The sequence below is a fragment of the Mastigoproctus giganteus genome, chromosome 11, assembly GCF_048544385.1.
Source record: "Mastigoproctus giganteus isolate SK-2022 chromosome 11, ASM4854438v1, whole genome shotgun sequence".
Taxonomy (NCBI): domain Eukaryota; kingdom Metazoa; phylum Arthropoda; class Arachnida; order Uropygi; family Thelyphonidae; genus Mastigoproctus; species Mastigoproctus giganteus.
In genome coordinates, this window is record NC_143585.1 from 65157624 (window position 1) to 65171383 (window position 13760).

The window sequence follows — 13760 nt, forward strand, 5'->3', positions numbered from 1 at the left end:
TTTGAAACGCTTTCAGCTGTTGACACATATGAACCTGCATTTCAATCGCTAAAATCCCAGACAGAAAAATACAAACTAAATTTTAATACTGCCATCCTTCATTCTTATAATCTGCCTCTGACCATGAATGAATTGCGTAATGCACTTGCACGAGTGAAAAACAGTGCTCCAGGTCCCGACGGGATTTATTACACCATGATCTGTCATTTAAATGAGGAATCATTAACTGTACTCTTACAACTTTATAACAGAATTTACTCAGAAGAGTATTACCCCGCTAGCTGGTGCCATTCTTATGTGCTAGCCTTCCCGAAACCAGGGAAAGACCACACAGATCCCAAAAATTACCGTCCTATTTCTCTAACCAGTTGTCTGGGGAAAACATTGGAAAAAATAATTAACGCCAGACTGACATGGTTTTTAGAGACTCAAAACATTCTAAGCCCAAGTCAGTATGGTTTCCGGAGAAAAAGATGTACGCTTGATCTCATTATCAAGGCCGAAACAAATATCCGGAACGCGTTCCTGAGAAATGAACATCTAGTCATGGTATGTGTTGATATTGAAAAAGACTTTGATACAACTTGGCGATACGGAATTCTTCAGGACTTGCATAAATGTGGACTTCGGGGTCATCTCCCAAAATTTATTAAGAACTTTCTAGGCAATAGATCCTTTCAAGTCCGATTCCACTCTTCATTATCTCGAGCATATGTACAAGAAGAGGGAGTTCCCCAAGGATCAGCGTTGAGTGCCACACTCTTTGCCATTAGGATTGATTCTATTACCAAGTGCATACCTAACACAGTTGACACATACTTGTATGCTGACGATCTTGCCATTGTCATGTCATTCTAAAAATATGAGACTTATTGAAAGACAACTACAAGGCATCATTAACAAAATAGTCTCTTGGGCTAAGAACAATGGATATCGGCTTTCAAAACCAAAAACGACTGCTGTGCACTTCTGTCGCAAACGTTCTTTACATCCGGATCCAGACCTTCATTTGGATTCTCATTGTATTACTTTCCAACCTAGTATTAGATTTCTTGGTGTAATATTTGATAAAAAATTAAACTTCCTGGAACATATAAAACATATTCGTACAAGTTGTCTTAGAAAACTAAATATTCTCAGAGTAATTTCTTCTATGTCATGGGGTGCAGATCGTTATGTGTTGTTACATCTATATCGCTCACTGATCAGATCCCGGTTAGACTATGGGTCTCCTGCATATGATTCAGCCAGGCCAAGTGTATTGAAATGGCTCGATCCTGTACATCACAGTGCATTAAGAGTTGCACTGGGGGCTTTTCGCACATCACCAATCTTAAGCCTCTATACTGAAGCCTATGAACCACCGTTACACCTTAGGCGAGAAACTCTACTACTAAATTATGCAGCTAAAATCAGCAGTCTCCCACATCATCCCATGTGGCAATGCCTCTTCATGCCAAAATGGAGAGAAATCTATCAAACTAAATGGCGTTACAACAAACCATCTGGCATTCGGCTTCAAGCTGTGATCACAAGCTGGGGCCTGAAGTTCTCTAACACACTCCAGGATACTAGCACTGAAACCCAGCCATGGCTTTCCATGGCTCCAGTACATATTGATAGACTTTTTCAGCAATGGGGAAAGAATAACATTCCCGATATCAACATTAGACAAATACATATGGCTCACTCCACCGAGTTTAGCAGCTTCATTCAGCTATACACAGATGGATCCAAAAATGGTAATAAAGTTGGTACTGCTGTAGTACTACCAAACTGCACCATCTCCAGACAGCTTCCATCAGAATGCAGTATTTATACCTCAGAGCTATATGGTATTCTACTAGCCCTAGAGAATATAAAAGAAGCCTCATATGCTAAATCCATCATATATACAGACTCGTTGAGTGCTGTTAATGCTCTACAGGGTAAATCCTTCCCTAGTCATCCTCTGATACAGAAAATTTTAGTTCAGTTATCAGCACTTCATGGACGTGGACAGCTCGTAATATTTTGCTGGATCCCTGGACACGTTGGAATCCAAGGAAACGAGCAGGCAGATTTAGCTGCTAAAATTGCTACAAATGTGATGCTATCTAATTTCAGGACTCCTTATAGTGATCATAAGTCCTTTATCAAACAGATATATAAAGAAGTATGGACACGCATGTGGAAAGATCAGAAAAATAATAAACTTTTTGAAATCAAGAGAGAACCTAAACAGTGGCAATCCAGCATGAGACGAAACAGAAAGGAAGAAACTATTCTAGCCAGATTACGCATTGGTCATACTTTCCTCACTCATAGCTATCTACTAACAAACAGTGACCCTCCACAATGCAGTAATTGTTTATGCCCACTAACAGTAAAGCATATCATCATCGAATGCCTGCAATATCAAAAAGAACGGAAAACAGCTTTTTCCTCTAATTTTCATAATTACAATAATTTAACACTACAGTGTGTCCTAGGAGATCGAGAGAACATGGATGACATTTTTCTTTTTCTAAAATTTCTTAATAAATATCACCTTATCTGAACCACTATCTCCTGTAAGAAAAACGAAGGAAATATCAGACAGTAATTAGTGCATTATAGCCTAAGTTGCTGATGCACCAATAAATTTAACAAAAAAAAAAAATATTCCTAGTTACCCTAACACATCCCATATACCCACCTATTTCAGGATGACTGCCATACATCCCTGAAACCCCCAACACCCCATGCTCCAGATCGCTACTTATTCTAATAGAAGTTGTGCAAGAATCACCTTCACCTCTGCCTACTGTTAAACTATTAGTCCTTGTATCTCCCCAAGCTATCAGTTTTCCGACCCACCTAACACTGCCTCGATAGCATCAGCAAATATTCTTGCACCCTTTCTATTTAAGTGTATCCCATCCCTATAGAAGCAGTCTCTTCTGTTAACAAGTACAGTCCAGGCTGAAAAAAATTCTACCCCTTGAGCCTTGCACATTCTTTCCAGGGCCGAATTGATTGACAAGGCTTTCATCATATACTCCCGTCTATCGTGTCTGGGCAGAATTGCAGACACTTTCAAATTCAACCCTAATTCTCGGCTTTTGTTCAACAGTGACCTGTACTTGTTAAGTAATTCTGCCGGTCTCCTACTCCTAATATCATTAGCGCCAACGTGTACAACTATATCGGCATATATGTAATTAGCATTAGCATTAGCAGAGGCATTTGATGCAAGAAAGCAAGCTTATGCAGCATCAGCCAAAAAAAAAAAAAAAAAAAAAAGTAACATAAATAAATAAAAATAACCACTTCCACTTCACCCCTCTGTTCGTTCGAAATACCTGTCCAGCTGAGCCTTAAACTTATTTAGGCTATCAACTTCCACGACAAGGGATGGAAGTCTGTTCCACCCACCAACCACCCGCTGGCTAAAGGCAAATTTCCGCACATCTATCCTACATCTGTCTTTCCTCAATTTGAATTTATGCCCTCTCAGGTGATTTTTCTGAGCTAGAGGAAGAATCCCATCAGCATTGAGCATGCTCAAACCATTCAAGGCTTTGTACACCTCTATCAGATCACCCCGCTGGTGCCTGGTTTCCAGACACTGTAATTTGCAAAACTTAAGCCTTTCTTCGTAAGAGAACCCCTTTGTCCCATTCACCAATCTAGTTGCCCTTCTCTGTACTCGTTCCAGCAGCTCTACATCCTTCCTGAAATGAGGCCTCCAGGCCTGTATACAGTACTCTAGGTGTGGCCTGACCATTGCCTTATACAAGGGAATAATCACCTCCTTATCCCTGCTAGAAAAATTCCTATATATCATTGACAATACACCATGAGCTACTCTTGCAGCTCGTCTGCACTGCTCAGAGAACTTCATATCTGCCTGCACCACCACCCCCAGGTCCCTTTCATTCTCTACCACTGTCAGTGTAGTACCACAGAGTTGATACGTTGCTCTGGGGTTGCTGTTTCCCATATGTAGTACTTTACATTTGTCAATGTTAAACTTCATTTGCCACCTCGAAGCCCATCTGCTCAACCTTTCCAAATCCTGTTGCAGCAGCATAGTGTCAGTAGTGTCCTTGACAACCCTGCCAACCTTCGTATCGTCTGCAAACTTGGACATTAAGCTTGATATACCATCATCAATATCATTTATAAATACAGAAAACAATAAAGGCCCCAATACTGAACCCTGAGGGACTCCACTAATAACATTAGTCCACGATGAGCAGTGTCCATTGATTACCACTCTCTGTCTTCTCCCCCTCAACCACCCCTTTATCCATAGCAGCAACTTGCCTCCAATGCTGTTGTACTGTTGTAATACTGTTGGTCCTCTGCTTGTTTGCAACACAAAGGTTATGAGCAAGAAAGGTATTGTGTTTCAGGAATGCATAAAACAAAGAATTCCACTCTGATGGAAAGTGACCAACTTGCTCAGACTGAAGGTCAATCACTTAAAGGAAAAGTATGCAAATATCCATAAAACCACTTAAAGCATTAGTTTAATGTAGTCCTTTTCCATTTCTCCTCATTGTCACACATAATTACAAAGGTAATTTAAAGCGTGATCTGGGCAATGCAACTATAAACCTGTAAGACTGACTGCTGTAGCAGGAAAAATTACAGCATCTTTGATGCAGTGCAAAGTCACCTTAATAGTAATGATATTATAAAAGACCAAACTTGGTAATGTGTTAAATAGTAAAAAAAAAAGAAACTGGATGCAAGGAATGACTCCATTATAATTTACTTATAGTATGAAAGAGGCTTCCAGTTGAGGATGAATTACATCACAATATTCTTTAATAACTCCAATCAGAAGTACCCAGAGATAAGATTAATAAAAATGTATACTCACACAAACTGATAAAATTGTTAAAGGAAAAGCATGATTAAAAATTAAGGCTGTTGACAGTTTCATATAAACTGTCTTGTGCATAAGTTCTAGGACCGAGGAATTTTAGCTAATCTCCTGAGCAGATAATGGAATGGTTTCGTCATACAAGGCAGTGTTTATAAATGTGCAATGCAGAATGGGGAAGACTTGACAACCATACCCTTCAAATGTTATGACATTCAGATAAATTATTAAATCTGTGTAAAAAATGGCAGTTAAAGCTTTAATGTTAGTGAATGCAAGGTGCAAAGTGACCTGCATTGAAATAATAGTCCAACAGGTATCTTAACAGTGCAGTAAAGCTGCTACAACACAACACAAGAATTTTGCTAATAGAGATGAAGAGGTAATTTTCTGACTATACAGATTAATGGTTAGACCACATCATGAACACTGTATACAAGGCTGGAGGCTTCGATTCAGGACAGCTATTGCTTTCTTTGAAAAGGGACAAAAGAGGGAAACAAAGCTAGTGGAGGTCAACAGAAATTCTTACATTAAAAGCCTCCAGTTCTACAAGCTACCAAACTTGGTAGCTTGTAGAACTGGGGAGGGGGGGGGGAATCTGAGTGAGGTGTTTAAAGCCTTTTAAGGGTTGATTGGACTTAATGGAGGTGGGATATTTTCTTTCTAAGGTGATGCAAACAGAACATGGAGTCTCAAAGTTATCTACCTCAGTAATAAAGAAAGCAATTTTTTTTTTTTTTTCTCTCAATATATATTCCTTGAGCTCGACATATCTTCCAATTTGCAGGCAAAGAGGAAATACGGTGGTTGGAGGAGTCTGTTCTGATCTCTTAAAAATACATTTACAGCTTCAGGGCAGTGAAATAGTCATCACTTGAAAATGCCAACATGAGTCTTACGTCAGATTTCTGAAGAGGAAATAACACAAGGGGGTAGAAATAATACTGAAAGGGGCAGTTAGTTTACCTCCTGAAATCCACAATCTCACAGGGCAGTAACTGCTTTATAATACATGCGTACAAGAGCATTGTTAAAGCAGAATGATACTTCACGTCACTTTACCCTCTGTTCCTTTATGGCCTCTATCAAATTTCTGAGAGCAGCAGAATGAGACTTTCTGGTGACTTTTATGTAGCATGAAAAGAATTTTCTAAGGTCATTGCCAGTTTTTTGAAAAAAAAAAAAAACGCAACCTTCTTGGCAAAGGGTTGTCCTGAATTTTTTGGATGGTGGTGACCCATGGTGTTTCCACTGCATGAAAACATCATGGATCACCACCATCCATTTCTTTATTTTTGAAAGAAATCCTATTAATTTGGATTTGATCCCTGTGCTACTTCTGAAGCGGTGAATGCATTCTTTTCACCCAGCATGAAATGTAGACTGTTTACGGAGGATGGTGGATACCAACCCCTCAGAAAAATTATATTCTCTCATAATCACAGGCACTTTAATACTACTACTATCCTACATAACTAGATCTAATTTTGTTTTTGCACGCATTTTATGTGTTCAGAAGGGGCAGTGTCAATATACAGGTAAACCCCCGACTTTGAGAGGCGCCTCCGTAACCAGGTGGGAAGGAACAGCAGTGCGTAGCACACTTCTTGATTAGACCGGGGTTCGAGCCAGTCACCACCAAATACGGAAAGGTCAGGGAATGACCACCGCATATCCCGCAGCAATATGGCCTTAGTTGCTAATGCTCCTAAAAACCAAATAACAAACACAAACCCCGACTTTGAATTAATTCGTTCCTAACTCACACTCGTAAAGCAGGAATTTATTTCCCATAGACATAATGCTAAAAACAGGGGTTACGTTCTCAACAATGAAAATACCATAATAATGTTAAATAAAGGTCAACAAAACAAAGTCTATGCCAGAGGTTCCCAAAACTTTCTCGGTTCACTTAGTATCTCAGTTTTTTCACAGTGCCTCTAGGCCAAAAGAAATACCCAACAGTTCCACTTTATTAAGTAATGTTGAAACTGTTAACTACCTCAACTAGTAGTTTGAGTGGCGGCTGACAGATGTCGAATATTGTTGTTTCCCCCTTAAAAAAACCAAATGAACTGGCACATTGTGACTCATGTAGTCCATGCACCACTAAACCCCAATACACACCAAACCCTCAAATTTAAAACATCCTGCGGCACCCCTGTCAGTTCACTGCGGTGCGCAGTTTGGGAACCATTGGTCTATGCTTAAACACTGATTTATTTTGTATTAACCTCAATGAAGAAGGTTCCAAGGTTGGAACCAGGACACATGGTCTGATATCATTTAATCTCAGTTAACTTTTTAATTTTCAGTAAATTTTTTAATTTTCTTTCAAATGAACGTAAGCAAAGAGAAGCGTCTATCTTTGTAATTATTATAGCCTGAGATTACAGAACACCGAAGGAGAGATTTCAGTTTAATTTTAATTAACATTTAAAATAAATAGCAATATTTATTATATATATATATATATATATATATATATAATAAATAAACAGCATAATAAATAGAAATCTTCCTTATTAATCTTACCCATATAGCCCTTATGGCTGTTCTGCAGTACATGTATAAAAGTGATCAAAATAAATAAATCCGCTTCAAAGAATAAAGAAGTTACTTAACTGGATAATTTCTAATGCTCAAGTATTCTGCTAGTTATACTTACTCTTCAAAATAAGGAGCCAAGTTATTTTCACTCAGATCCAATTCTCTTAGTGTTTTAGCATGTTGACTATTTGCAATATACTGTAAATCGCATCCTCTTAGTCTAGTTCCCAACACATTCAGATATTTGAAGCCTAAAGATGATCCACTTGTAGTTAAACTGTCAGCTGCATATAGTTCACTTTTATGTCTTTTTATTTTATGTCTTGCATGATCTTCCTCCTGATTAATAAAACTGGAAGATTCCAAGTCATTATTTTTTGGTAATATTCTACTAATACACCCATTAATCTGGCTGTTGCTGAGATCCAGATGATGAATTTGAGGCAAAGCATTTAATAAACTTGAAAGCAATGCACACATCACTTCACTTTTGGAGAAATTCAGACTATTGTTTGATAAGTTCAAAGCTGTGAGATTTCTGCAGTCAGATACCTTTGGTAAAAGTTCTAAAATATCTTTTTGCACAAGGGAATTAAAATGAAAGGAAAGTCCTCTGATGTCCTATGAAAACATTTAACAGAATTTTTTTTTATGTATTTATGGAATCAACATTCAGCTAAGTATTTGAAAAGAATAAGAGATTCTAAATGAAATAAATTTTTTATTAACTTGGTAATAGAGATTATGCATTCTTAAGCAAGCTAAAAATTTTCAGCTGAATATGGTCTTGGTGCATGAAATACACCAAGACCATATTCATTATCTGATTTTCTGAATAGTGTACATTATTCTAACAATCAGTGATGTATATCTAAAGCTATACTAATGGAATACTAAAATTTACATTAATATCACTAAAACAGATAATTCAAAATTTGCTTTCTTTTTGTCCATTTTATACACCAGTGCATCTGCTTCTTTTATAGTTTCTCATAAATGCTAAGACAAAAGCAAACCTTCAGTTCTCACTAATTCTGTTTCGTTTCTTTGGCAAAGCAGTAAAGAATTTCATCAGTTGCAATAACAATTGCAGGTTCTTATGAACACAAATTATCAGCAGCACTCTATTGCTAGCTTGGGAATTTGTGGTGCATTGACTCTGTTGGTTATAATGCAACATTTCATATGGTTTATTGTGTACTGCCTATACAAGTATTCATGGGCTATTCTGCATGTTTTTCAGGCTGAAAAATCTGGAATAACTTATGGTAGTTCTGATCACCGAACTACAAGTCATCAACATAATTTGAACCTAGAGTGTCCCAAATAACCAACTGAGAGTATAGCGATGAAACCACTGTATTCTCACAGATGGTGAAATTACATGGTCAAGTTCTGTTACTTTATTTCTTTCAAATAAACTTAAATAATATAAATTATGTACACAGAACTTTCTCACCATGTGAAAGGGATACATTCCTGAAAAGTACCACATTTGGCAAAACTGCAGTTCACAACACTAAAGTCCCATTGAAAATAAGGTTGGGAGGAGGGGACAGTAATTATGCCAATAAAATATATAGAGGGGGGAAAAAAAAAAAAAGCACAGTACATTTTATTTTCCATTTATTCAACACCTTCATTGCTAAGGTCAGCTGGTGCTCTCTCCTTTTCAAAATAATCTTTAAAGTGTGTAGGTGCCAACGATAAGCTTATTCACAGAAGAACATCCAGAAACTATTTCTTGATCAGTCTTTGAGAGTGGTTGTTGTGGCCACAAATTCTTAACCTTCTTTAATGCTGCTGTGCCAGGGAAATATTGTAGTTTTCAAACACTTGTCTTCATAAACTGCTGACATTTTTCTCACTCTGTGTAGCATTCATACCATGTCAAACACAATAAATAATAAAATGGTGCTCAGCCTTCATATCTTCCATTATAAAAGTCACAAAACAGTACATCACTTTGGACAGTTTTGCTATTACCAGACATGTCAGAACTTGCAAATGTATCAGCATATTCTTTGACATACACTCCCTTGTCAACTAATAGGGTTTGCTGAAATTGGAACAGTTGGACAGTAGTGGTGGCACTGCCATTTTGCATATTAAATGATCTGTGTACACAGGTTACAGTATATTTATAATCTGATTAATATTTAGTATTTAAAGTTCCTGACCATTAGTAGATCATTAGAAAATTTATGTTGATGAATAACATCTTAAGAAAAAAAAAAAAAAAAAAAAAATGGTATGTGCACCGAGCAAGCGCAGTAAATGGTTTTATGTGAAACATTGTCTTAGGTATTTTTATTTCTATATATAGATTACAAAATAAAGAGCTTTTAAATTTGTTGTATAATAAAATGTAGTGTTGCAGTCATATGACAAATACTTGTATTACTGCAATTATACTATTCAACAAATGGCTACAATAAAATGAGTAATTAGGCTATTCGACTGAATTTTGCTAACCTCTTCAAAGTCAAGGATGTGAAATGTTCTGCATCAAAAAAAGCATATCTGTCGAATGATGAAATATACAATTATTTTCATTCTTGGTTTTTGAAACTAAAATACAGGCTCCCATTTTTATTATAACAATATGGAAATGTTTTATTAAAGAAAGAAAAAAAAAAAAAAAAAAAACTTGTTCATGGAATTTGTTACAACTCATGATTGTTTCTATAAACACATTGAGACAATGGCTATTTTTATCAGTTACCAGCTGTAATCGCATCCCAATTTGTGATAACACTTGGGGTATCCTGAAAGAGGCCGCTGAGGTCGGAAAAATTCATTTCTAGGAATAAATAAACTGGTACGCCGACCATTAAATAAAATTTTTATTGTAAGTGTAGTTTATACAAATAATATCAAAAAACAAATTATTTACAATAAACTGATGGTTGTATATTACCGAATGCTAAAAGCTAAAATAAAATAAAATCATTTACTATAAAATATGCTAAAATATAAAAGTTAAAAGCGCTAAAAAACCTGAAGCTTTTGAGAGCGTCAGCTCCCTTCCTCAACAGTAACGACCTCTTGCAACATCTCTTTATATAGCAGGCTCACGGTACGTCCACATGTGGTATTTCTCCACATGGTTCTATTGGCACATGGGCAGAACCGGAAGCGGAAATGGCTCAGGTACGTGGCAAACAAAATCGTTCATCCGACCTTAATACAATTGCTTCGAAAATAGGATGAATACACATACCTCTGTCTCTATTCATAGTATTCTTACTGGATGAGCCAATCCATAAACCCTCAAGCCATTTACGCTTCCAGTATCCATGTGCACGATCCATAATAATAGTGTCCTCCGGGGAGATTTGATGCTGCTTCTCCCAAAAATGTTCCCCCAGACGATCCCAGAGCCATCGTTTTGTTTTCCCCACATAACACTCCCCACAATCAGGGCATTCTATTCTGTAAACAACTCCACTACTGAGATCTTTCGGTATACGGTCTTTAACTTGGGACACCGCTGTGCACAGCCTCCGCCCAGGAAGCTGCACACAGCGTGTCTTATAACCCCGTAAAATTCTCGCCAGATGCTCAGTAAGGCCCGGATAGTAGGGGATGTACGGTGGCTACCGGGACCAACGGCTCCCTACATTCAGACACTCCTCTGCTATATCTATCTAGGATCCTCTGGGGATATCTGCACTTTAAGTTCTGCTGTGACACGATTAATTTATTTTTCTTTATCCTCAGAAGTGGTACAGCGTGATCCTGCTCTGTCAAATAAAGCTTTTACTACACTATTCTTGTATTGTCCAGCTTGTGCTGAATTGTAGTGGGTGCACTAGCCTCTACACATGGGTTTTTTAAAAACTGACGTCTTAAGTCTAGAACCCACCCTAGAGACCAATACATCCAAAAATGACAGGGTACCGTCCGTTTCCACCTCTGAGGTAAATTGAATAAACTGGGAGAAGCTGTTAAGCCAGCAAACGGCATCATCCTTTCTCCCCTTCTGGACCAGGGCAAAGGCGTCAAACATATCTTTTCCAATTTCTAATAGGAAACGAACACCCACTAAAAACCCTGATTTCCAACTACTCCATGGCCAAGTTGGCCACGGTGCCACTAATGGGTGAACCCATGGCCATACCATGAACCTGTTTGTACATAGTTCCTTGAAATAACATGATAGTACTAGCCAGACATAATTCTACCCCGGCCCAAATATCTTCAACACCAAGCAGTGATCTATTACCAAGTGAGACATCCTTGGTCAATGCCATTTTTATACTTTATATTGCATGATTAATACGGATACACGTGAATAAAGATACAACATCAAAAGAGATCATGCTCTCATTATCATTTATAGTCAAATTCCCCACAAAATTTACAAATTCTACTGTCTTTAGTAACATATTCGGACTGCCACACTATGGGCGCAATTAATTTAGCCAAGTACCCTGATAGCGCATAGGAAGGACTCCCTATAAATGAAACTATAAGCCTCAAGGGTACTTCTGCCTTATGAATTTTTGGCAGTCCGTAAAATCTCGGGAGTTGACTACCTGTAGCATGTAATGACCAAAAAGACTCCTTGGAAATCTTCTCCATATTCAACCAGGATTGTACCAATTTGTTGACTCGCCGTTCCAGGCCCACCAACGGGTTCCTCTGGATTATCTTATAAGTGTTATTATCTTGCAGAAGATCCAACCTTCTTATTATAATCCTCTGTATTTAGAACCACTGTTGATCTCCCTTTGTCTGCTGGTAAAACAACTATTCCTTCATCTCTTCTCAATTCTTCTAGGGCTCTCTTTTGGCTAAGGGTGAGATTCGGGGGTGCCTTCCTCACCTGACTCAACACTGCCAAGTACCCTTAGTCTAGGCCCCAAGTTCACGCTGGTACCTTCTAAACCTCCCATTGCAGAGATAGCAATGGGTACTGAACGGGCCATCAGTAAGTTTCCTGAGCCTTTAGCTAATGAAATCTGGGTGAAGTCTGCCACGGTGTTGAGTCAGGTGAGGAAGGCACCCCCCGAATCTCAGCCTTAGCTAAAAAAGAGCCCTAGAAGAATTGAGAAGAGATGAAGGAAGTTGTTTTACCAGCGGACAAAGGGAGATCAACGGTGGTCCTAAATACAGAGGATTATAATAAGAAGGCATTGGATCTTCTGCAAGATAATAACACTTATAAGGTGATCCAGAGGAATCCGTTGGTGGGCCTGGAACGGCGAGTCAACAAATTGGTGAATCCTGGTTGAATATGGAGATTTCCAAGGAGACTTTCTGGTCATTACACACACACAACAGGTAGTCAACTCCTGAGATTTTACGGACTGCCAAAAATTCATAAGAAGTACCCTTGAGGCCTATAGTTTCATTTATAGGGAGTCTTTCCTATGTGCTATCAGGGTACTTGGCTAAATTAATTGCACCCATAGTGGGGCAGTCCAAATATGTTATTAAAGACAGTAGAGAGTTTGTAAATTTTGTGGGGAATTTGACTATAAATGATAATGAGAGCATGATCTCTTTTGATGTTGTATCTTTATTCACATGTATCCCTATTAATTATGCAATATATTGTATAAAAATGGCATCGACCAGGGATGTTTCACTTGGTAATAGATCACTGCTTGGTGTTGAAAATATTTGGGCCGGGGTAGAATTATGTCTGGCTAGTACTATCATGTTATTTCAAGGAACTATGTACAAACAGGTTCATGGTACGGCCATGGGTTCAGCCATTAGTGGCACCGTGGCCAAATTGGCCATGGAGGAGTTGGAAAGCAGGGTTTTTAGTGGGTGTTCATTTCCTATTAAAAATTGGAAAAGATATGTTGATGATACCTTTGCCCTGGTCCAGAAGGGGAGGGAGGATGATGCCGTTTGCTGGCTTAACAGCGTCTCCCAGTTTATTCAATTTACCTCAGAGGTGGAAATGGACGGTACCCTGTCATTTTTGGATGTATTGGTCTCTAGGGTGGGGTCTAGACTTAAGATAGTTTTTTAAAAACCCATGTGTAGAGGCCAATACACCCACTACAATTCAGCACAAGCTGGACAATACAAGAATAGTGCAGTAAAAGTTTTATTTGACAGAGCAGGATCACACTGTACCACTTCTGAGGATAAAGAAAAAGAAATTAATCGTATCACGGCAGAACTTAGAAAGTGCGAATACCCCCAGAGGATCCTGGATAGATATAGCAGAGGAGTGTCTGAATGTAGGGAGCCATTTGTCCCGGTAGCCACTGCATACATCCCCTACTATCCGGGCCTTACTGAGCATCTGGCGAGAATTTTACGGGGTTATAAGACACGCTGTGTGCAGCTTCCTGGGAGGAGGCTGTGCACAGCGGTGTCCCAGGTT

The 13760-nt window shown here is 38.4% G+C and overlaps 1 protein-coding gene across 1 annotated transcript in view; it reads right to left on the reverse strand.

Moving 5' to 3' along the window:
- LOC150078074 (leucine-rich repeat-containing protein 14-like) overlaps positions 1-13760 on the reverse strand; it is a 72917-nt gene that overhangs the window by 10544 nt on the left and 48613 nt on the right. Inside the window, exon 5 of the mRNA XM_090384453.1 lies at positions 7527-8029. Coding sequence (XP_090240579.1) covers positions 7527-8029 — 503 coding nt within the window. The remainder of the gene's footprint in view (positions 1-7526; positions 8030-13760) is intronic.